General features: G+C 48.2%; 2 protein-coding genes across 4 annotated transcripts in view; one reads left to right on the top strand and one right to left on the bottom strand.

The window, feature by feature from the left end:
• Positions 1-5,496, top strand: part of LOC128419716 (ATPase family AAA domain-containing protein 3) — a 40,188-nt gene extending 34,692 nt beyond the window's left edge. Inside the window, exon 16 of the mRNA XM_053400735.1 lies at positions 5,117-5,496. Coding sequence (XP_053256710.1) covers positions 5,117-5,284 — 168 coding nt within the window. The 3' untranslated portion in view covers positions 5,285-5,496. The remainder of the gene's footprint in view (positions 1-5,116) is intronic.
• Positions 5,497-18,860: 13,364 nt separating this feature from the next.
• TMEM240 (transmembrane protein 240) overlaps positions 18,861-22,077 on the bottom strand; it is a 42,926-nt gene continuing 39,709 nt past the window's right edge. For all 3 annotated transcript variants that reach the window (XM_053400734.1, XM_053400733.1, XM_053400732.1), the window contains exon 4: positions 18,861-19,981. In XM_053400734.1, coding sequence (XP_053256709.1) covers positions 19,833-19,981 — 149 coding nt within the window. In that variant the 3' untranslated portion in view covers positions 18,861-19,832. The remainder of the gene's footprint in view (positions 19,982-22,077) is intronic.

Here is a 22,077-nt window from a genome sequence, read left to right as displayed (position 1 = left end):
ATCAGACCAAAGGCCCATTTCATCCTCCATCCTGTTTTAACAAGAGCCAAGACCCCACAAGCAGAACCTGAGCACCATGGCACTTTTTGAGGGGTTGTTGTTGTTTAGTCGTGTCCGACTCTTCGTGACCCCATGGACCAGAGCACGCCAGGCACTTCTGTCTTCCACTGCCTCCTGCAGTTTGGTCAAACTCATGCTGGTAATTTCGAGAACACTGTCCAAGCATCTCGTCCTCTGTCGTCCCCTTCTCCTTGTGCCCTCCATCTTTCCCAACATCAGGGTCTTTTCCAGGGAGTCTTCTCTTCTCATGAGGTGGCCAAAGTCTTGGAGCCTCAGCTTCAGGATCTGTCCTTTTGAAGGGAGGGGAGCCTAAATCCACAGAGGGAGGGAAATCAACCCCTGAAATCTGGTCTTGATCCAAACCCATAGGGTGCTGGGCTGGGGAGCCTAAGCCCTCCAGACATTGAGGGACTACAAAGTCCATCATCCCCGCCTTTTGGGTCCAGGCACATCTCGAGGGCCACAGGTTCCCCCAGCCCTTCATCCTAGGCCTAGCTAGGATTGTCCTTTTTTTGAATTTAGAGGGGGAACCAAGGCTGTTCTTTGCCTCTTCTGAGAACGCTGGACATTGACGCCCGCCAGCTTGTGACGCGATTGGGTGGCGCAGAGTGACTTTGTCACCTTCCCAGGTCCCTTTCCCTCCTTGTGAGCGTGCTTGCGTTCCCTGATCTTGACAAACAGCAGCTGTGGCGAGCCAGGTGCGGCTGTGCGCATCCTTTAAACAGCCTTGACGCAAGTGGATGCCTCGTGGAAGGTGTTTTAGAATTCCTTCCCCTGCCTCAGTCTCACTCACTCTCTCTTTCTCTCTCTCTCTCACTGCCTGCCTGCCTGCCTTGGTCTGTTTCCGACAGCCTTGGGGCGGGGAAGGAAGGGCACTGCAGTGCTTTAAAAGAAAAGAGTCTAACCAGGAATGAAAGTTCACAACCTGTTTTTTTAGCCAGCACCTCAGGACAGCGAAAGCCACGATTTCTGCCTCCTGGAGCCAAACGATTTAATGAAGCAATTTCTCAAACCTTCTCTTGGTCAGAGCACCTTCGATATAATCCCAAAGGGGGGGGGGAGGCTTAATTGCTGCTAACGACTGCTGCTTAATTCACCTCCAATTTGTATTTTCAATTAGTTTGCCTCGCCCCCATCCACATTGCAGCATTGTCTCTCCCCGTTTCATTTTGCAGGCTTAGAAAACCTTTCTGGCAGACTACTCTAGACCGATGTAGGTTCATAAAAGGGCAGCCAGAATTATCAAGGGACAGGGCAGCACTTCTGTATGTTGCAGCATCTGGGACTTTTTAGTTTAGAGAAAAAGCAAGTGGTGTGAAATAAGTTTACTGAAATATGCATATTATGGAGAAAATTGGTAGAGAAAAGTTTTTCTTCCTCTCTCATAACGCTAGACCTTGTGGCCATCCAATGAAGCTGAATTTTGGGATGAAATAAAGTAACATATCTATGCATCCCATGGTAGGGTTGCCATATGTCCTCTTTTTTACGGGACACGTCCTCTTTTTCATGGGTGTAGAGTCATCACAGCGATCCATAGTTAAAAGTAGAAGTCGGCAGATGTGTCCTCTTTTTTGCTCTTCAAAATATGGCAACCCTACCAGTTAAACTATGTAAGTTTTCTGTGGAGGTTTTCCATAGGCATCTCAGCCACTTTGAGGACAGTGGATTAGGTGGGACATTGGCCTGATCCAACAGGTTCTTTTTATGTTTATGTTCTTTGGCAACTAGGGACGTGGGTGGTGCTGTGTTCTAAACCACAGAGCCTAGGACTTGCCGATCGGAAGGTCGGCAGTTCAAATCCCCACGGCGGGGTGAGCTCCCGTTGCTTGGTCCCTGCTCCTGCCAACCTAGCAGTTCAAAAGCACGTCAAAGTGCAAGTACCGCTCCGGCGGGAAGGTAAACGGCATTTCCATGTGCTGCTCTGGTTCACCAGAAGCGGCTTAGTCATGCTGGCCACATGACCCGGAAGCTGTACGCCGGCTCCCTCGACCAATAAAGCGAGATGAGCACCGCAACCCCAGAGTCGGCCACGACTGGACCTAATGGTCAGGGGTCCCTTTACCCGTTATCTTTACCTCTTTGGCAACTAATTCCTACTCAGAGTGAGCCCATACGAAACAAAGGAACATGACAGACTTGGGTCCATTGATTTCAGGCAATCTGCTCTGAGCAGGGGCTTAGTTTGAGGCAACCCATTAAAACGGATTGATTTCAATGGATCTGCTTTGAGTAGGACTTAATTGGGTACTGTGCCCGCCCATCAAAGCTGGCCCATGGAAAGGGTTGAAAGAGGCATGGATGGGTGGCACAGCAGAGCCAGTTCCTTGCTGTGAACCCTCGGGGGGGGGGGCTGCTGATAACAACGTGCATTGGATGTTGCCGTTGTTTCATTGCACGACGTGTCAACCAGACCAGGAAATCTCGTATGATTTATTTATGATTCCTTTTTTCTATTCCGCCCTCCCTCCCACAGGAGCCCTGTGCGGGGAAGGCTCATAGTGTTCGAGCAACACAATTTTAAAATAAAAAGGTAATTTAAAACATTTCAGAACCATTTAGAACCGTTTGACACACGTCAAACGCATCTTAAGAAAGCTGCCGCGTGCCTTCACAGTTGCACCATTACAAAGTTGCTCTGTACGGTATTTTGCAATACCTTTTCCAGATACCTGCCCATGGGAAACCCACAAGCAGGACCTGAGCAGAGCAGCAGCTCTCCCCTCCTGCCACGCTGACTTTGCTTCTTCCTCCACCATGGGCAATATTTCTGAATATCAGTTACCAAAAGTCACAAGTGGGGAGAGTTGCTTTTGCACTCCGGCAGGCTTCCCATTGGTATCTGGTTGGTTAGATGAGCTGATGGCCTCATCCAACAGGCTTCTTGCTGCTCAATTTGCATACTTCATGCAGGCCTAAATGTTCTGCAGGTGCAGAATATCTCTCTCTCGCATACATAGTGCAGAATGATGTTCTTTGGGGAAAACTTTTACTCATGGAAGAGCAGTGGTTGAGGAATTGGAAGCCAATGGGGCTATTGTCCTGTGTTCCCACAGTTCCTCTGTGCCACACAAAATCCAGCTTCCTGAAAACACAGCTTTTATGGTTGTTTCTAAGTTTCTAGCCCTCATTATTAGGAAGATAGAAGTAGAAGGGAGGGGAGTGTGGAAATGACAGGATAAGAAGTCCCAGAGCCTTTTTATCTCAGTGAGAAGTCCAGCCTGGTGAGTGGTGTGGTGTTTGCATCTTAAAAAACGGTGAAAAAGCCCGGTGTGTTCAATTTCAAGGAGTTAAAGCTCCTCCGGAAAGGGGCATCTGCTTTCTCCCACTCCTTTCCTGACAGTCGGGGCCCCAGGCAGATCTATTTTTAGAAAGTCATTGAGAGAACCAGCCAAGCGTTCATCGCATGGCCCCAGCTGGAGTCTTCACAATAAAAATTTGCAGGCGGTCTGGCCGGGGGGGATGAAGGTTGCACCCTTGTGCACACACACACCCTGCAAAAAACAAAAAACACAGCAAAGGGAAAGCACTCGGCAGCCATTGAACAAACACTGGATCCTTCCTGGAGCTGAGCCCCGTCTCGCAAGGGAGCACCTACATTTTGCAGCTCCATTAGTGACGGGCACCTGGGCAAGCTTTGAGCATGCCAAGCCATCAGTGGCTGCCTGCCCCGGGCATCTTGTGTTGTGAAGTGCTTTTTCGAGGCAGCAGCTCCCAAGCATCATTCAGTTGTCACTCCTCTAGGTGACAAACCTAAGATGTAGAATTCTACAAAATGTTGCATTGCAGAGTGCCTGTAGCCCAGGTTCCCCCTGACCACACCCTCTCATGAGCTACTCCATTCCATTCTTCCCTCTCCCAGGCTACTTTGTTCCATTCCTCCTCCCTCTCCCAGGCTACGCCATTTCATTCCTTCCCCCCTCTCCCAGGCTACTCCATTCCATTCCTTCCCCCCTCTCCCAGGCTACTCCATTCCATTCCTCCTCCCTCTCCCAGGCTACTCCATTCCATTCCTCCTCCCTCTCCCAGGCTACTCCATTCCATTCCTCCCTCTCCCAGGCTACACCAGTCCATTCCCCCCTCTCCCAGGCTACTCCATTCCATTCCTCTTCCCTCTCCCAGGCTACTCCATTCCATTCCTCCTCCCTCTCCCAGGCTACTCCATTCCATTCCTCCCTCTCCCAGGCTACACCAGTCCATTCCCCCCCTCTCCCAGGCTACTCCATTCCATTCCTCCTCCCTCTCCCAGGCTACTCCATTCCATTCCTCCTCCCTCTCCCAGGCTACTCCATTCCATTCCTCCCTCTCCCAGGCTACACCAGTCCATTTCCCCCCCCCTCTCCCAGGCTACTCCATTCCATTCCTCCCTAGTTCTCTCAGATTCCCCCCCCCCTAACAGTTGGTAAGAATGTCAAGCCCGCTGAATGCCTACAGACCTCAAAGGGATTTTTCTGGGGTTCCCACCCTTTAAGGCTCTCTTTGAAAAATGGTTTCAATTTGTACTTCTCCAAACCACCTCCCGCTTGCGTTTCATCTACACCAGGATCCATACACTTGAGGAGGAGTTCGCTGTTAGTGTGCAGCAGAGTGGGAAGTGGTTTTCAGCCTGAGAGCCACATGCCAGTGATGGGAGGGGCCAGAGGGAAATGTGGGCGGAGCAATGGATGTAAATGTTGCCTTTGTGCGCTGCGCAACTCGAACCCCTCTCTCCGTCCGGTATCCAGGCAAGCAAGAGTCGCAAGGATACATTTTAGAGAGGCATGAACACTCAAGGGAGCAGGCAAAAGCTAGGCCACTGTGGGGTGCGGCCTGCGGAAGAGATCCGGGGGGCAGACTGAGAAGCCTGCAGGGCCACCCCCCTGCTCTGTGTTGAGGGAATGGCAGCTTTGCAAGTCAGCAGTGAAGGATCCTGGGACAGAAATGAGGCTCGCTTAAAAGCGGGGCTGTCGAAGAACCAATTTATCCATGCCATGCAGAAAAGGGTTTTTTTCCACCTTGCGGTGCCATTCAAGGAATGACCGAACCAGGTTTATTTCCCTCTCCTTCTCCTCTTCAGGCCGCAGCGTATGCCTCCGAGGACGGTGTCCTCACGGAAGCCATGATCGACGCCCGGGTGGCCGATGCCGTTCAGCAACACAAGCAGAAGATGGAGTGGTTAAAAGCTGAGGGGGTGGAGCCGGGCAAGAGCCAACCGTTGCCTCTCACGATGGGGAAGGGCCTATGAGGAAGCTTTGGGGGCGGGAGAGGGAAGGACAGGATAGAACGGGGAGGACGCAACAGACCATTGCGACGTGTGGAGCAAAAGATGCTGGGGAAACCGACTCTCGCCTTGCAGCCGCGGTCCACCTGGAATCATGTCGAAAGTGAACACAACGTCGCGCTGGTGAAAGTGAGGGCCAATCTTTGGAGTCTGCTTTCTTGGGGTTTTTATATATATAAATATATATAAAATATATATAGGTATATATATATATACCTATACCTCAGGGTGACACCTTGAATAACCATGTGCGTGTATGTGTGTGTATCAACCAATACATTAAAAAAAAGAGTTCTTTTTGCCAAACGGCACCCCACCTCAGCACCTTGTGCTTCTGTGTATCTGTTTCTTTTGAACACGACCCTCATGAACCATCTTAAGCAGTCTTGGTTTAGATTCTGCTTGGGAAACAAAAGAGGCATTTTCACTCCGTAGATTTTTATTTTTATCTGTCTTTTCATTGTAGATTAAGTCTTGGAGGAAATTCATGGAGCCACAGCAGCTAGATTTCTCCCTCCTCTGTTGGAGGCAGTAAATAGAAGACATCTGAAGGCAGCCCTGTTTAGGGAAGCTTTTCATGTTTGATGCAATACTGTATTTTAATATTTTGTTGGAAGCCGCCCAGAGTGGCTGGGGAAGCCCAGCCAGTTGAGCGTGGTATAAATAATATATTATTATTATTATTATTATTATTATTATTATTATTATTATTATCATTATCTCTGAATGCCAGTTGCATTCAGAGATCAGCTTTCGTGTCCTTTATAAGAGCTTCCCGTTTGGGGCATCTAGCTGGCCACTGTAAGTGCTGGACTAGAAGGGACCCTGGCCTGATCTAGCAGGGCTTTTCTTCTGTTCTTAGCTTTCTAGCCAGGAGCCCTGGATGCAAACCAGCCAAAGTGGCCACACAGTTAATCTAGCTCAGTTTTATTAACAACAACTGGCAGGATTTTCCAGTCCTGCCTAGAGGCCTTGTGATTCCGCGTGGGGCCTTCTGCACGCAGATTTGCAGCTCCCTCCCCCCAAATTTTAGGATCGCAGCACCAATACATAGGAAGCAACCTTCTGCCGGGTCAGACGCTTGTTCCCAGTAGCTCAGCATTACCTACGCTGACTGGCAGCACCTACCTGGAGATCCTGGGGGAGTTGAACCTGGGACTTTTTTTTCTTTTGCATGAAAGCTGTGGCTTGTACAGTGGTACCTCTGGATGCGAACAGGATCCGTTCCAGAGCCCCGTTCGCATCCTGAGCAGAACGCAACCTGCGTCTGCGCGGGTCGCGATTTGCCGCTTCTGCGCATGCTCATGACATCATTTTGAGCATCTGCACATGCGCGAGCGGCGAAACCCGGAAGTAAACTGTTCCATTACTTCCGGGTCGCCTCGGAACGCAAGCTGAAAAAACTCAGCCTGAAGTGTCTAACCCAAGGTATGACTGTATTCTGGGACCCAGGTGGCGCTGTGGGTTAAACCACAGAGCCTAGGACTTGCCAGTCAGAAGGTCGGCAGTTCGAATCCCCATGATGGGGTGAGCTCCCGTTGTTCGGTCCCTGCTCCTGCCAACCTAGCAGTTCGAAAGCACGTCAAAGTGCAAGTAGATAAATAGGAACTGCTCCGGCGGGAAGGTAAAAGGTGTTTCTGTGCGCTGCTCTGGTTTGCCAAAAGCGGCTCAGTCATGCTGGCCACATGACCAGCTGTACGCCGGCTCCCTCAGCCAATAAAGCGAGATGAGCGCCGCAGTCCCAGAGCCGGCCACGACTGGACTTAATGGTCAGGGGTCCCTTTACCTTTACCTTATGACTGTATTATGAAGCTGTCATACCAGTTCAGACCACCTAGCTCAGTATTGCCTTTGCTAACTTAAGAGTGGCTCTCTGGCTATTACGGTTTTCAAAGAGGTAATCATTCATAGTCTTTACTGTGCGTAATGGCTGTATGGAACTGCCACGTTCAGAAACAGTGTACCTCAATGCCAGGGAACAACAGAAAAAGGTTGCCCTCATGCCCTTTTGGGTTTAAGAAAAGGCATTTGCTTGGCCTCTGAAAAAGAAGATGCTGGACTAAATGGAGCTTTCAGCAGGGCTCCTAGCATTGATTTCTTGAAGCTGCGGATATGTCCCTTTGATGTGAGGGCGCTTAATCATTCCCCTCTGGACTAACAGCCTCATAGGCAGCTGTTCGTGTGTTGCAGGGCAGGTTAAGAAAACAACAACTACCTCTTAATTTGGAGTTGAACGCAGGCTGACCCAAGAGTTCCTGGGGGAGGAAAGCATGTTCCTTCCTTTCTGCCCATGCCATGCAGCTTTTTATGTTTACCTTCCTTACCTCTCTGCCTCCCACACACACCTGGCATCAGATTTTAGACTACTACACTAAGTGACAGGGTCTCTGCTCTGGCCACTTTGCTGAGAAGTGCTGGACAGCTCTGAGGAAATTGGCCTTGACAGGAGCTCTGGAAGGAAGCGAGGAGGACAGCCGAGAGCAAGTGGAAATAACTCATTTGACACCTTTCTTGCATAATCACAAAAAGTGAAAAAGTTCCACTCTCTTCTCCACAGCACAGAGCCTGCTGTTCTGGTTCTAACATTCTAAGAAGGGATCTAAACTAGATCATACATGACCGATATATCCAACCCTTGCTTAAAAACCTTCAAGGAAGGAGAGTTCACCACCACTTGTGGGAGTCTGTTCCAGTCAAACAGAACTTACTGTTCTTCCTGATATTTAGTCAGAATCTCCTTTCTTGTGACTTGAATCCGTTAGTTTGGGTCCTACAGGCTAGCTTCCATGAGGCAACCCTTCAGATATTTGAATCAGCCCTGAGTGCTCACTGGAAGCACAGATCCTGAAGCTGAGACTCCAATACTTTGGCCACCTCATGAGAAGAGAAAGACTCCTTGGAAAAGACCCTGATGTTGGGAAAGATGGAGGGCACAAGGAGAAGGGGACGACAGAGGACGAGATGGTTGGACAGTGTTCTCGAAGCTACCAGCATGAGTGTCCAAACTGTGGGAGGCAGTGGAAGACAGGAGTGCCTGGCGTGCTCTGGTCCATGGGGTCACGAAGAGTTGGATACAACTAAACAACAACAACATCATATCATCTCAGTCTTCTCCAGGCTAAAGAAACCCAACTCCAGACCTTTTTTCATCTTGGTCACCCTCCTCTGCACATGTTCCAGATTGTCAACATCCTTCTTAAGTTGTGGAGCCCAGAACTGAACACAGGACTCTAGGTGTGGGCCGGCCGAAGCAGAATAGAGCAGCACTATTGCTGGTGGCGCTGTGGGTTAAACCACAGAGCCTAGGACTTGCCGATCAAAAGGTCAGCGGTTCGAATCCCCTCGACAGGGTGAGCTCCCGTTGCTCGGTCCCTGCTCCTGTCAACCTAGCAGTTCGAAAGAACGTCAAAGTGCAAGTAGATAAATAGGTACCGCTCCAGCAGGAAGGTAAACGGCGTTTCCGTGCACTGCTCTGGTTTTCCAGAAGCAGCTTAGTCATGCTGGTCACATGATCCGGAAAGTTGTCTGCGGACAAACGCCGGCTCCCTCGGCCAGTAAAGTGAAATGAGCGCCGCAACCCCAGAGTTGGCCACGACTGGACCTAATGGTCAGGGGTCCCTTTACCCTTTACCTTTATTGCTTCCCTTGATCGAAACACTAAACTTCTGATGATGCAGCCTAGAATAGCATTAGCTCTCTTGCTGCTGCATCACACTGTTGACTTATGTTATGCTAATGGTCTACTAAGAACCCTAGATCCTTTTCGCATGTACTACTGGCAAGCCATGTGTTCCCCAAATTACATTTGTGCAGTTGGTTCTTCCTACCTAAGTGGGTCCAGTTCCTACATAATGCAGAATGTACCTCCTGATTCCATGGTGTCCGTATGAGGCTCTCACCTGCAGTGATCAAATGGAAAGATAACATGAGATTAACTTTCACGGCTCTGTGTACCAAACGCAGCACTTTGAACTTAGCTCAGTAGCTCATTGGCACCATCTACCTTGGTCAAGGTGAGACATCGCCACAGATTCTTGCTCCTCTGGCCGTCAACTAATATTTTCAGGGGGCCCTCACCCCCCCAAAAATAATGCACCAAGCATCTCTCCAACGAGGCGTCACTTGGCACCTTAGAAATAGGCCAGTGTTGACCTGGCTTTGTGTTTCTGGCTTCCTGGCACCTGCTACAGCAACAGATTGCCCATCTTTTATACCTTCCAGCGTTATCCCGAGCAAAATACAAGCCTGTGATTGATGGCGAAGCCGAGAGGTGGCATGAGAGAAAGAGAACCAATTAGTCTCCACGATGTGATGCTATCCCATGTCAAAGGTACATTGAGCTGGTATTGGTGGTGACTGCTTGTGATGGATAATCTCATTTCCCTCACCTCTTCCCCACATTCAACCAGCTGGCAGGGAATACAGTTATAATAGGCTTTCTCTACAAGCTCGTAAGTCAAATCATGTCTCCAGATTCAGAGAGTTCTTTCTCTCTCCAGTCCTGGATTGCTTCCATCCTGCTACCGGGGCTGCTTATTTGGTAGTCAATTTAGCACCCCGTTTTTGAAAAAAAACTGAATCCAAGAAGGAAAAAAACACACCAAGAAATTAGACCTGCTTGGATAATTTCCGATCCAGCTAAACTGGACGGAAGGAATGTTAAAGCTACAATCCTTCAGTGCCTAAAAGAGGCAGCCTTTGCTGGGCAAAAATGTAGACTCCCGATATTTTAGTAAGCAGAGAAGGCAAACAGGAATTTGAAAGGTATTCAGCCTGGGGGCCACATTCCATCATAGGCAACCTTCCAGGGGCTGCATTCTAGTGGTGGGTGGGGCCTGGGGAAAGTGGGTGGAGCAATGGATGTGACCTCAATGTTATAAGCTAAATTTCAACCACACACGTCAGAGAGATCCAAAAAACACAGAGTAGGGACTCTCACCCCCTCCACCTGGCCACCTCCTTCCTTTACACCTGGGAGGGGGGAACCACCTCCCTTTACACCTCACCTTTCCCTTCACAGCTCTCTCAAACCTCTTTTAAGGAAGGGGGGAGGCGCTTCGGAGAGTGGTTTGGCAAACAGCTCTTTGAAATGCCTTCCCCGTTTGCCTGGGCTGCCTGCTACCTGCTTGCTCTCTCACCTGCCATTCTGTCATCATGCTGGAGTAGAGGTGGCTGCGTCGTGGTGGCCGCATGAACTGCTGCGTGACGACAGCCTTGCCTTTATATATATATAGGCAGATAGCGTACTAGAAGAGCATCAAGCAGCACTTTACACAAGCTTCCTCTGGATCGTCGGGGATCACAGTTGCTCAGCCTCACTTATACACACACAAGTTCCTGTGTTTTTAATCCTGCCACTAATACCCACTTCCCTCAGGAGGCTTCGCGACCTCTTAGGAACGTGGCTAGGCTTGAAGTTGGACTTGAGATGAACACCACTACCAGAGGCGGGATAAATAAGTGGGCTTGTTAAGGGGATCTTTATACACAAAGGGAAAAACTAATATCCATATTGGGGACTTAGATGGCACTTTCCACATAGTCAAGAGCCACTGCTACTGACTCTAGCCTCTGACTGTCTAGTGCCTTAAGCTAATACTCCACCTCAGCCAATTAAGTTCTACACCTCCTCTCTCCAAACAGGCATCGCTGTTCAAGGATGCCTTCCTGCCAAGCAAAAGCAATAGTGTGCTGCAGGTTGGGTGCGGGGTCTGGCCTGGGGAGACGGAGGGCAGCCCAGGGAGAGTTCTGGGGGCCAGATGGAGAGGTTTGCAGGGCCACATTCAACCCTCGTCTCAGAGCACTGGAGTTTTCTCACCTGCTCACTGCAAGAGCTGCATCCTCCTAGTGGCAGCAGTGATGCAGGTCGCGCTGTGAGCTAAACTACTGATTCTCTTGGGCTTGCTGATCAGAAGGTCAGTGGTTTGAATCCCCGTGACAGGGTGAGCTCCCGTTGCTCTGGCCCAGCTTCTGCCAACCTAGCAGTTATAAAGCATGCCAGTGCAAGTAGATAAATAGGCACCACTTTGGCAGGAAGGTAAAGGTTTCCATGCGCTCTGGTTTCCATCATGGTGTCCCGTTGTGCCAGAAGCGGTTTAGTCATGCTGGTCACCTGACCCAGAAAGCTGTCTGTGGACAAACGCCAGCTCCCTCAGCCTGAAATGAGCACCGAAACCCCATAGTCACCTTTGACTGGACTTAACCATCCAGGGGTCCTTTACCTTTTTACCTACCTCCTAGTGGTGCACCAATGAAACTGCTAGCACATTTGCGAAGCTAAGCAGGGTCTGGTGGGGTTGCAGATTGGATGGGGGACCGTGTGCGTTGAGATTCTTGCATTGCAGTGGGTTGGGCTAGATGACCTTTGGGGGTACTTTCCAGCTCTATGATTCTGTAGGCCTGAATGTACAAAAGAAATGACTTCTTTACACAGCACGTAGTTAAACTATGGAACTCACTCCCACAGGAGGTAGTGATGGCCACCAAGCTATGCTCTTCCTGCACAGTCAGAGGCAGTATGTTTCTGAATACCAGTTGCTGGAAACCACAGGTGGGGAAATGTGCTCTTGCGCTCAGGTCCTGCTTGTGTGTTCACTTTTAGAGCATCTGGTGGGTTGCACTAGATCAGAGGTCAGCAAACTTTTTCAGCAGGGGGCCGGTCCACTGTCCCTCAGACCTTGTGGGGGGGCGGACTTTATTTTGAAAAACAAAACAAAATGAATTCCTATGCCCCACAAATAACCCAGAGATGCATTTTAAATAAAAGCTCACACTCTACTCATGTAAAAACACCAGGCAGGCCCCACAAATAACCCAGAGGTGCATTTTAAATAAAAGGACACATTCAACTCATGTGAAAACACGCTGATTCCTGGACCGTCTGCGGGCCGGATTCAGAAGGCAATTGGGCTGCATCCGGCCCCCGGGCCTTAGTTTGCCTATCCATGCACTAGATCCATCAGGACTCTCCTGCCGAAATCACCTTCCACCATCCCCTTTTTGATCCGCTCCTCGCTCTCGTTGCATCAGAGCACTTTTAATGTGACGGGCGTTTTCTTAATCCTCTTCGAGGAAAGCCAGTTCCTTCGAGGCTGCCTTCAGAATGAAAATATATGTACTTCTTTATGACTATCCTTGGAACCAAGATCCGCTCCAAGCACCATTAAGGAGAGCCCACAGCCTGGGCAGACAAAAGGGGCGAGTTGGCACAAAGGCCCTTCCCTGGCTGCCAGGGAGCCGGCACAACCATCGCCTGCCCGTTCAGGTTGCCAAATTGTGACGCTGTGGAACAATCCTATACCTTGAAATCTCCCAAGAATAGCAGCAGGCAAATTGGTGGTGGTTTCGCCTGCCCATTCCCTCCACAGCCAATGCACCTGGAGAAGGGTAGCCGCACAAATCTGCATAATATTTGTGCATGTATTGATGTGTATATGGAAGCACTTGCCATCATGTAAACAGAAGGGCAGTAAATCTTAGGGGAAGGCATCCTTTTTCTGTCCTGAAGGACCAGGCACTCTCACCTGCTTCCCTCACCACACACACACCTGGCCAGCTCCTCCCACCATTTGGCCCCCAGAAGCTTGCCCAGTAGGGAATGTGGCCCTCAACTATTTTTAAAAACGAGGGTGCTGTTCGAAGTAAGCCCTGCAGATGGAACCAAGAGGGAAGCAGGTCTTCAAACATGTCCCCACCTTCTCCTTCCAACCTGTTGCTCCACCCTGCCCTTCTGTTCTCTGTCTTTCTGTTGCTGAAGCTTTTTGATGTTATTGTGTGTGTGTGTGTGTGTGTGTGTGTGTGTGTGTCCCCTGTGATCAAGAACTTCTGGGCTGCTCTGAAAGCAGCATTCACCCCAAGGCGAAGGAACTCTCTCCTGCAGAAGCAGAGAAGCATTTTTCTGCAGGGCTCTTGCAAGAACATAAGAAAAGCCAATCGCCCATCTAGTCCAGCATCCTGTTCTTACAGAGGCCAATCAGATGCCTCTGTCGGAAAGCCCAAAGCCCGACTTGAGCACCACTCCATTCTCCCCAACCTGCATTTTCCAGCAACTGGTGTTCAGAAGCATAGCTGTCTCCCGCCATGGACCAGGCAGAGCACGGCCATTGCAGCTGGCAGCCCTTGAAAGTGTTACGTCTCCATGAATTTATCTCATCTGCTTCTAAAACCAAATCCAAGTTGGTGGCCCTCCTGCAGCAGCGAGTTCCATGGTTGAACTATGTGCTACATAAAGAAGTCCTTCCTTCATCTGACCAGAATCTTCCAACTTTCAGCTTCACTAGGTTTCCACAAGTTCTGTCATGAGGAGAGAGAGAAACTTCTCTTCTCACTTTCTCCAAGCCATGGTGCCGGCCTGTTTTACCTCTAGAGCAGCAATTTTAAGGAGAAAGGTTCGTGGGGATGTTAAGTGGATTTTTTCCCAGAGGAGCAAGCCCTTATCTGACAGAATGAGAATGCCTGGTTTTAATAAATATTCTAATTGTGTGATGTGTTTTATTTTGTAACGTGTTTTATTTCGTCTTATGTCTCTGTCTCTCTTTTTGGGGGGTAAAGCCTTCGGCTACACAAAAAACCAATATTTTTATTCATACCCTTGCCATACATAATGTTGCAAACTTCTATGGTGCCCCCTCAGTGGCATTTAAAGTGAGCTTTGAAATTCCAGCGGTGTGCCCTGTGCAACACCAGAAATTTGGCGCAACCCCCAACCTCTCACCTTCCATTGTTTATCACTGTCACAGTGTCCTCTCGGCTTGGCACCAAGTGCGGGAGAAGCAGTTCAGCACCCCTAAATCCGCTTCTGGCCCTCCTTCCCTCGTCTTTTCTCTAAACAGAAGAGCCTCAAATGTTGTAAGGTTTCTTCACAGGAGTTGTTCCACCCCCTTGATATCTGTTTTCCCCGTTCCGAACCTTTTCCAGCTTTTTCCCCCAAGACGGCTTCTCAGCAAAATGCCGTCCTTGCCGTTGTTCCCTGACAACTATATTCAGTGGCAATCTGTGACATAGGCTAAGCTGAGAAAGACTGTCTGGCTTGTGAGGTCACCCAATCAGGTTCATAATTTAGCAGGAGGATTTGAACCCCAGTCCCCCAGGTTACAGTCCCGACACTCTAACCACTTACAACCCCCTGGTAATAATGTATAGATAAATATACATATAGGATATCAAGAGACGAAACAAAAATGTAGCTTTTGTGCAACGGGTCGCATATAATTCTACTCTGAGCAGATGGATCAGAGTTAATCGGCATGGCTATCATGGGTCCATTCATTTCAATGGGTCTAAATCTGGCCTGGATACAACCCCAAACCTTTGGAGTAGCCTTCCACATCACACACACATTCACAAATCCGCTCTCTGACAGGAACCATCGAATCAAATGAGCCGTCAGATTCATGGGGTTAACTTTGGCAGTAGATTTCTCGTGTTTCGTTTTGTTTTTCCTTTTAATCACAGACATTGCAATCAAACAATAGAGTAATCACAGACATTGTCAATATTTTTTTCAGAAGGAGGGTCTGTCCAATTTCCCCCCTCCCCTCTTATTATTATTTTTTTGGTAACATTTAACAAGGGGGCAGCTTCTCTCTCTCTTTTTTCAAAACACAAAGCCTGCAACATTTTAAATCATAATAACAATGGTGGGCTTTCCCTCTCCTTTCTTTGCCGTGTCTACTTGAAAGTGAGAAGGGTGGAGAATTGGGTTTCTGGCGCAGGGCCCTGATCCTAAACAGATTTCACTCGGAAAGTCCTTTGTACTGGACGGACCTTACTTCCAAGTAAAGCGAGTGCACAATTTAGATGACGAGAGTTAAATGTGCTTAAACCAGAGCAGCCACCGGGTATATTTAATATTTATTTGGCATTCCCCTTATCAGGTGTTTGTCTTCAGCAGACCAGGTACTTTGAGGCAACGAGAAGATTTATTTTTACCAAATGTAGCCTGATTGGTGCATCTCTGTCCTCCGGAAATATGCAAAGAATGAGAGGTTGGACTCTTCAGAAGCAAAACAGCCCCAGGCAGAGAGACCCATTGGATAATTTTCTTTAAAAAATAAAATAAAAGCAAGCCCCTTTCGCTCTTCCTATTGCGCTGGTTCAATCCTGCAACCTCCCAAAGTCTTTCCTAGGTTACTCATCCCCACACCCAACCACACAGAAACCAGCTCCGGTCCTACTTCCATGGCAAACCTCAGATTTCGTACATTAACACTGCCTCCATCCCTTCATGGCAAGAGTGTGTACACTTGTTGCTTCGGAGGGCATTTGTGTACAACAGCCGCAAGCACAGGCACACAGACCGTACACTCATTGAGCACCACGTGCAAATAACTAGGGGTACACAGCTCGCACAATCTCTGTTCGCAGATTGTACACAGTTTGGACGTAAGGTACAAATACCCCTCAGTTGGAAAGCATTTGCCAGGACACACGTAAAGCCACTCAAATCAAAGGCTTAAGCACACTCAACTCTGTGTCAGATCAGGGTCTTCCGCTCCCCTCCCCACCCCCCCAAAAAACCCCAATTCCCCAAATCAGCACAGAGACAACATTCTCAATATTGCCTGGCGAGGATGTTCCTTGTTTTAACACGGGTATTCATCCGCACTAATGCATGCATGCAATTCCATTTGGATTATTATTGATTTTTTTTCTTTTCTGTATAATTGTAAGCCACCTAGAGTCTATATTTTTTTATATATATAAAAAGAAAGAAAAGTTAAGCGGGATATCGTTTCAAATTTTAAAAATAAATAAACGGTCGAAACAGTTGGCTGGTGGGACATCCGGCATTTGGAAAAAGGAAAAGACGACAGATGCAAATGGCTTTGTCTGCATTCAAAGTGGGGGGAGTTTGTGCCTGGCAGACAGGAATTCAACAGGTGCAGCTGCTTCCGCTTCCTCTCCCCCCCCAGCAATGATGGATGAGTCAGCACCTGTTTGATATCTGCCTGCCACATAGCTCTTGCAGGTATGGCAGCAACTTTAATGTCTGGCGGTGGAATTTCTGCCTCGTAACAAAGTCCCGTGCCCCTTTATGAGCCAGAGCAGTCAAGAGACCACACCTTGGTTGGATGAGGCCACCTGACACACAAAATGGACCAAGCCTTTCCCCATAAATACACATTAAAAAAATAAATAAATCACTCTTCATATGAATCTTGGTTGGTGAGTTAATAAACAGGCAGCAATGGAACCGGGAGTTATCTCTGCATGCATGAAAATGGCAGGTGCCCACTTCATGCGTCCAAAAGAAGACATGTGGGCATAAAGTGTCAGAGGACAGTACCGTTCCTAAAGTCCTCACCCAACCCCACCTCTCACCTTCCAGTATTGAGGAAGGAATCTGGCTGAATGAGCTCAGAAGCCACCTAGCAATTGAGCAACTGACTGAGGATGCCGGGAGCCCTGTGCCACCAAGGAATGAACAGATCTGTCCATTTCCCCCCTTTCTCCCCGGCTTTGGACACCCAAAGATTTATATTTTTAGGACCCAACTTATTCTCTGCGGCTGGAAGCTGCTTTAAACACATTTTAAACATTGCATTCCCATTGTTGAAACCCGCCCTGCAGCCTTAGAAGGTGAAGAGCAGGTTGTTACTATTACTATTCTTAAGAATAATGAGAATTAATAATTTCACTTCACCCAATTTCTGCTTTTTCCAAGCCTAAATTCAGTTCTCCACATTTTCTGCTCCTGTTTACAATTGCGATTATTATTTTTAAATCCTCACGGGAATCTGTAAGTCTATAATCTATAAGTGGCTGGGGAAACCCAGCCAGATGGGCAGGGTATAAATAATAAAATTATTATTGTTATTATTATGAAGAGATGGGCAGGGTATAAATAATAAATAGTAAAATTATTATTATTATTATGAAGAAGAGAAGAGTTTGGACTTAATATCCTGCCTTTCACTCCCCTTAAGGAGTCTCAAAGTGGCTAACAATCTCCTTTCCCTTCCTCCCCCACAACAAACACTCTGTGAGGTGAGTGAAGCTGAGAGACTTCAGAGAAGTGTGACTAGCCCAAGGTCACCCAGCAGCTGCATGTGGAGGAGCGGGGAATTGAACCCGGTTCACCAGATCACAAGTCCACCGCTCTTAACCACTACACCATGCTGGCTCTTAAGTCTTTCCAAAATTCATACGCAATTTCCCCTGAAATTTCCTTGAAATAATGCATTTTGGTGGGTTCTTTAAAAACAAAAACCCTAATATTTGCATTTTGATGCAGGCTTTCCCCTAATGTACACATTTTGTTATGCACTGGAGAACTGCATTGCAAATTTTCAGAATTCCGAAAATTTCAGCTGTGTCTTGGTTTGCATCCTGTTTTGGGAAGTCTGAATCAGGTAGGTTTGCATTGAAATCCTAAATGAAGCCAATTTCGCCCCTGCCCTTCATTTTCTCTCTCTTACACATACACCCTCTACACACTTGGTGCCTCACATGTCCTTTTGAGTGCATGAAAAGGTCTACGGCCAACTCACACGACGATGGTTTGTTCCTTCAACATCCTTAAGCCACGGCGGAGTTAAGCCTTGGAGGTAGCCGGTCTTAGAAATGCTACAATAGTTAGAGATGGGAGTCCCTGACTGTCTGGTCCAGGCGTAGTCACAATCTCCAGCTCCCATCAGCCTCAGCCAGCATTGCCAATCAGGGATGATGGGAATTGTAGTCCAGAAACATCTACGCTTGTTGGCTATGCCTGGACTCTGGGCCCCATTTTCCATCCAAACAGAAGACTCCAGCCATGGTAAGCTGAGAATCATTGAGGTCTAAAACAGGGATGGGGACCCTGTGGCCCTCGAGGCGTTGTCGGACTGATGGGAGTTGTAGTTGGACAGCCTCTGGAGAACTGCAGGTTTCCCCACCCCTGGCCAAGAAGGCCTTCTGAATCTGGCCAGCAAATCTCTACTCCGGGTGTTGCAGAACTACAACTCCCATCATCCCTGGCTATTGGCCATGCTTGCAAGGGCTGCTGGGAGAGTTGAAAGTTCAGCAACATCTGGAGGGCCCAAGGTTCCCCACCCCTGAGTGAAAAGGACAGCGTGATGGGGAAGACCCTTCTCTGCTTGAGACCCTGGAGAGCGGCTGCCAGTCAGTGCAGACAATACTGGGCTGGATGGACAAAGAGCCTGACTTGGTATAAAGCAGCGCTCTCCATTCTCAAGAAACATATTCTAGCATTGTAGGGAGTTGGACTAGATGCCCCTTGGGCAGGCATAGGCAAACTCAGCCCTCCAGATGTTTTGGGACTACAACTCCCATCATCCCTAGCTATCAGGACCAGTGGTCAGGGATGATGGGAGTTGTAGTCCCAAAACATCTGGAGGCCCGAGTTTGCCTATGCCTGCCCAAGGGGGTCTCTTCCAACCCTACAATTCTATGATTCTACGTTCACAACACACACACATATACAGGGCTCAATGGTTTCACCATGAGACCGATGGCTGGCTGAACTCTCATTTCACTGCCATGCACCCTGTCATGTGTTCTGTACAAGTGGTTAAGTTATTACAAACACCAACAAATGCTGTTTGGGAATCGATGCATTTTGAGCTCCTAACGCATTAGCGACGCAACATTTATCAAGGGATAAATCATTCTCAAGGCAGGGTGATGTGAAGAGTTGACAGAGACGCCCAGGGGGCTGACATGGTCAGAGATAAGCGTCAACAGGCCCTCAAACACATTCCACAAAAGCCGGTGTCCTTCCGCCTGGCTTCTAACAACTTTTTTTTCCACGGCAAACCAGCATCGGTCGCTTCTTCCGAGCTAGTAAAAAAATCCGACAGGATGAACTACAGATCCCATTAATTTAAAAAACAGAACAAAATTGTAAAAATGGGGAGGGAGAGGGTGTCGTGACACTAAGCTAGCAACTTGATTCCAAAGGAACCAAGACGGGGCGCCGTCTATTGTACGCAACAGAGCTACCGGGCGTTATGAACCTCAAGCCAAATCTGCAACTGGAAACGAGACGCGTTCTGCATCAGGGAAGGGTCTGGGGGGTGGCGGCAGCGGCAGGGCTGGGGGTGGGTGAGGGACATGGACACACTTTAGGCTAAACATTACATCTTCTGTCCAAACTCACCTACGAAGACTTTGAACAACAACAGATTTCCGGAAAAGAATAAACCCCCCTAAAACAAATAAATAACGAACAAAACGCAAAAAGGGTACATCGGCGTTGTAGGACACACCATCGAGGAGCTTGGTGGGCTGCGGAAGTACAATGCAAATTCTCTTTCCCGTTTTGTGTTTGTTTTTTTGTTTACATATATACAGGAGTCCACCAATAAAATGGTAACCACAGTGCAACGTCCCGGGAGCCTCGCAGCCGGGACAGGATTGGATTGTGCATTCTCTGGGTGTGCCGGGCTGACACACACCGATAAGGGTAACTAAACGCAAGTCCTTAAAGTGGCGTCCATTGAGGAACAGGCGGGGCCCCTCAACAGACGGCAAAAAGACCAAGTTCTACAACCCCTTGACAGTCTTGGGTTTCTTAGAGGTGTCTGGGGCTGGGGTGCCCGTTATGGTACAACTTCTGTTTGATGTGCACCATGTTCCCGGTCGGCTCGTCATACTGCCGGTGGTGACGTTTCCTGAACTCCTTGAAGTTACAAAATTTTGGAATCCAAGACCAAGTGGTGTCTGTCAACAGAAAGAGAGAGAGAGAGAATTCAGCAAAAGCTTAGGCAAAGGTAAAGGGACCCCTGACCATTAGGTCCAGTCGTGACCGACTCTGGGGTTGCGGCACTCATCTCACTTTATTGGCCGAGGGAGCTGGTGTACAGCTTCCGGGTCATGTTACCAGCATGACTAAGCCGCTTCTGGCGAACCAGAGCAGCGCACGGAAACGCCGTTTACCTTCCCGCCAGAGTGGTACCTATTTATTTACTTGCACTTTGACGTGCTTTCGAACGGCTAGGTTGGCAGGAGCAGGGACCGAGCAACGGGAGCTCACCCCGTCGCGGGGATTCGAACCACCGACCTTCTGATCAGCAAGTCCTAGGCTCTGTGGTTTAACCCACAGCGCCACTCGCGTCCAAAAGCTTAGCCATGCTTAAAAACCCAGCCCACGATTGTTAAATTTGGTGGTAGACTTTGAGAAGCATTTCTTGTTTATGACTACTTTTGTAAGTTTGTAATAGGGTTTTTCCCCCCAGCTGGAACTATTATTAATTATTATAATTATTGTAATTATTGTAATTATTATTTATTACTTATACCCCACTCATCTGGCCAGGCTTCCCCAGCCACTCTGGGCGGCTTCCAACAGAATATTAAAAACATGATAAAACATCAAACATTAAAAACTTCCCTAAACAGGGCTGCACTCTAGAAAGAGTGAAGAAATTCCTTGCTGATATACATCAAATTATCCACTGATCTACCAATAGATCCCGATCTATGATTTACCTATCATGATTTATGGAGTTTTGGGCTTTGAAACTCTCCTTTAATTTATATGCAAATTTAATCAATTAGCTCAATTTAATTCCTACGATTAGTTAAGATTTATTTAATCAGGCAGCCGTCCTACTTTGAACTACAGAGTCCCCAAAGAGAGGAAATACATCTCCAAAAATCAAACCCACGGGTTTGAATAAAATTTTAATGGACTAATGTACATGTTTGCATGCTAGACTCTCTCAGTGTAGAACACCAGAGATCTGCACTTGTGGCTGATTTGCTACTGGTCCAAGTTACAGGTGCTAATATGGGCATAAAAAAGCCCTTAACAGCTTGGGACCAGTTTATTTCTGATTTGCTGCACTCTTGATGGGGTTATATTCCCTCTGAAGGAGCAGGTACGTAGCTTGCGGGTTCTCCTGGATCCTTTGCTGTCACTTGAGGCTCAGCTGGCCTCAGTGTCACCAAAGCCTTCCATCAGCTCCGGCTGTTGGCCCAGCTGCACCCCTCTCTGGGCAGGGATAGCCTAATTTCTGTTGTCTATGCTCTGGTAACCTCTAGGTTAGATTACAGCAATGCACTATACATGGGGATGCCTCTGAAGATGGTTCAGAGACTTGAGCTGGTGCAGAATTAGGCAGCTGGGTTGCTCAATGCGGCAAGAAGGTTTGAACATATAACGCCAATCCTGGCCCGACTGCACTGGATGCCAATTAGTTTCCAGGCCCAATTCAAAGTGCTGGTTTTCACCTATAAAGCCTTAGATGGCTCAGGACCACAAGCACTGCCTCTCCCCATATGAGCCGCCCCAGACCCCGAGATCATCTTCTGAGGCCCTTTTTCATGCACCTCCTCTGCTAGAGGTCTGGAGGGTGGCAACAAGTGAAGGGGGCCTTTTCTGCAGTGGCTCCCCATTAGCGGAATGCTCTTCCCAAGGAGGCTTGCCTGGTGCCTTAATTAGACATCTTTAGGTGGCAAGAAAACAAGACCTTATAACCTCCAGCCCTTAACTTTCTGTGGCATTTCAGAAGTGGGTGGGGTGTTTTTTTAGCGCATTTCTTTCCCCACTTTGTCTTAATGTATCTACGTGGTGTTTGGGGGGGGCAGCTGTTTGGTTGTAAGCTGCTTTGGATGGAAGTTGTTTTGGGTTTCCCTGGGCAAAGTCAAAGGGCTAACAAATTTAATTAATAAATAATAAATTTTGTTGTTGTTGTTGTTGTTTTAAAATCGCTTGCTGTGACATTGGGTAGTTGTTGCTTTTAATTAAAACCAAACAGGCAGGCAACACAGAGCAGGATCACATTCTATGATTCTGCGCCAAACCTAATTTTACA

The sequence above is a fragment of the Podarcis raffonei genome, chromosome 8 (assembly GCF_027172205.1).
Source record: "Podarcis raffonei isolate rPodRaf1 chromosome 8, rPodRaf1.pri, whole genome shotgun sequence".
NCBI lineage: Eukaryota > Metazoa > Chordata > Lepidosauria > Squamata > Lacertidae > Podarcis > Podarcis raffonei.
The sequence above is the reverse complement of the archived record's forward strand: the minus strand, read 5'-3'. Positions and strand labels throughout refer to the sequence as shown.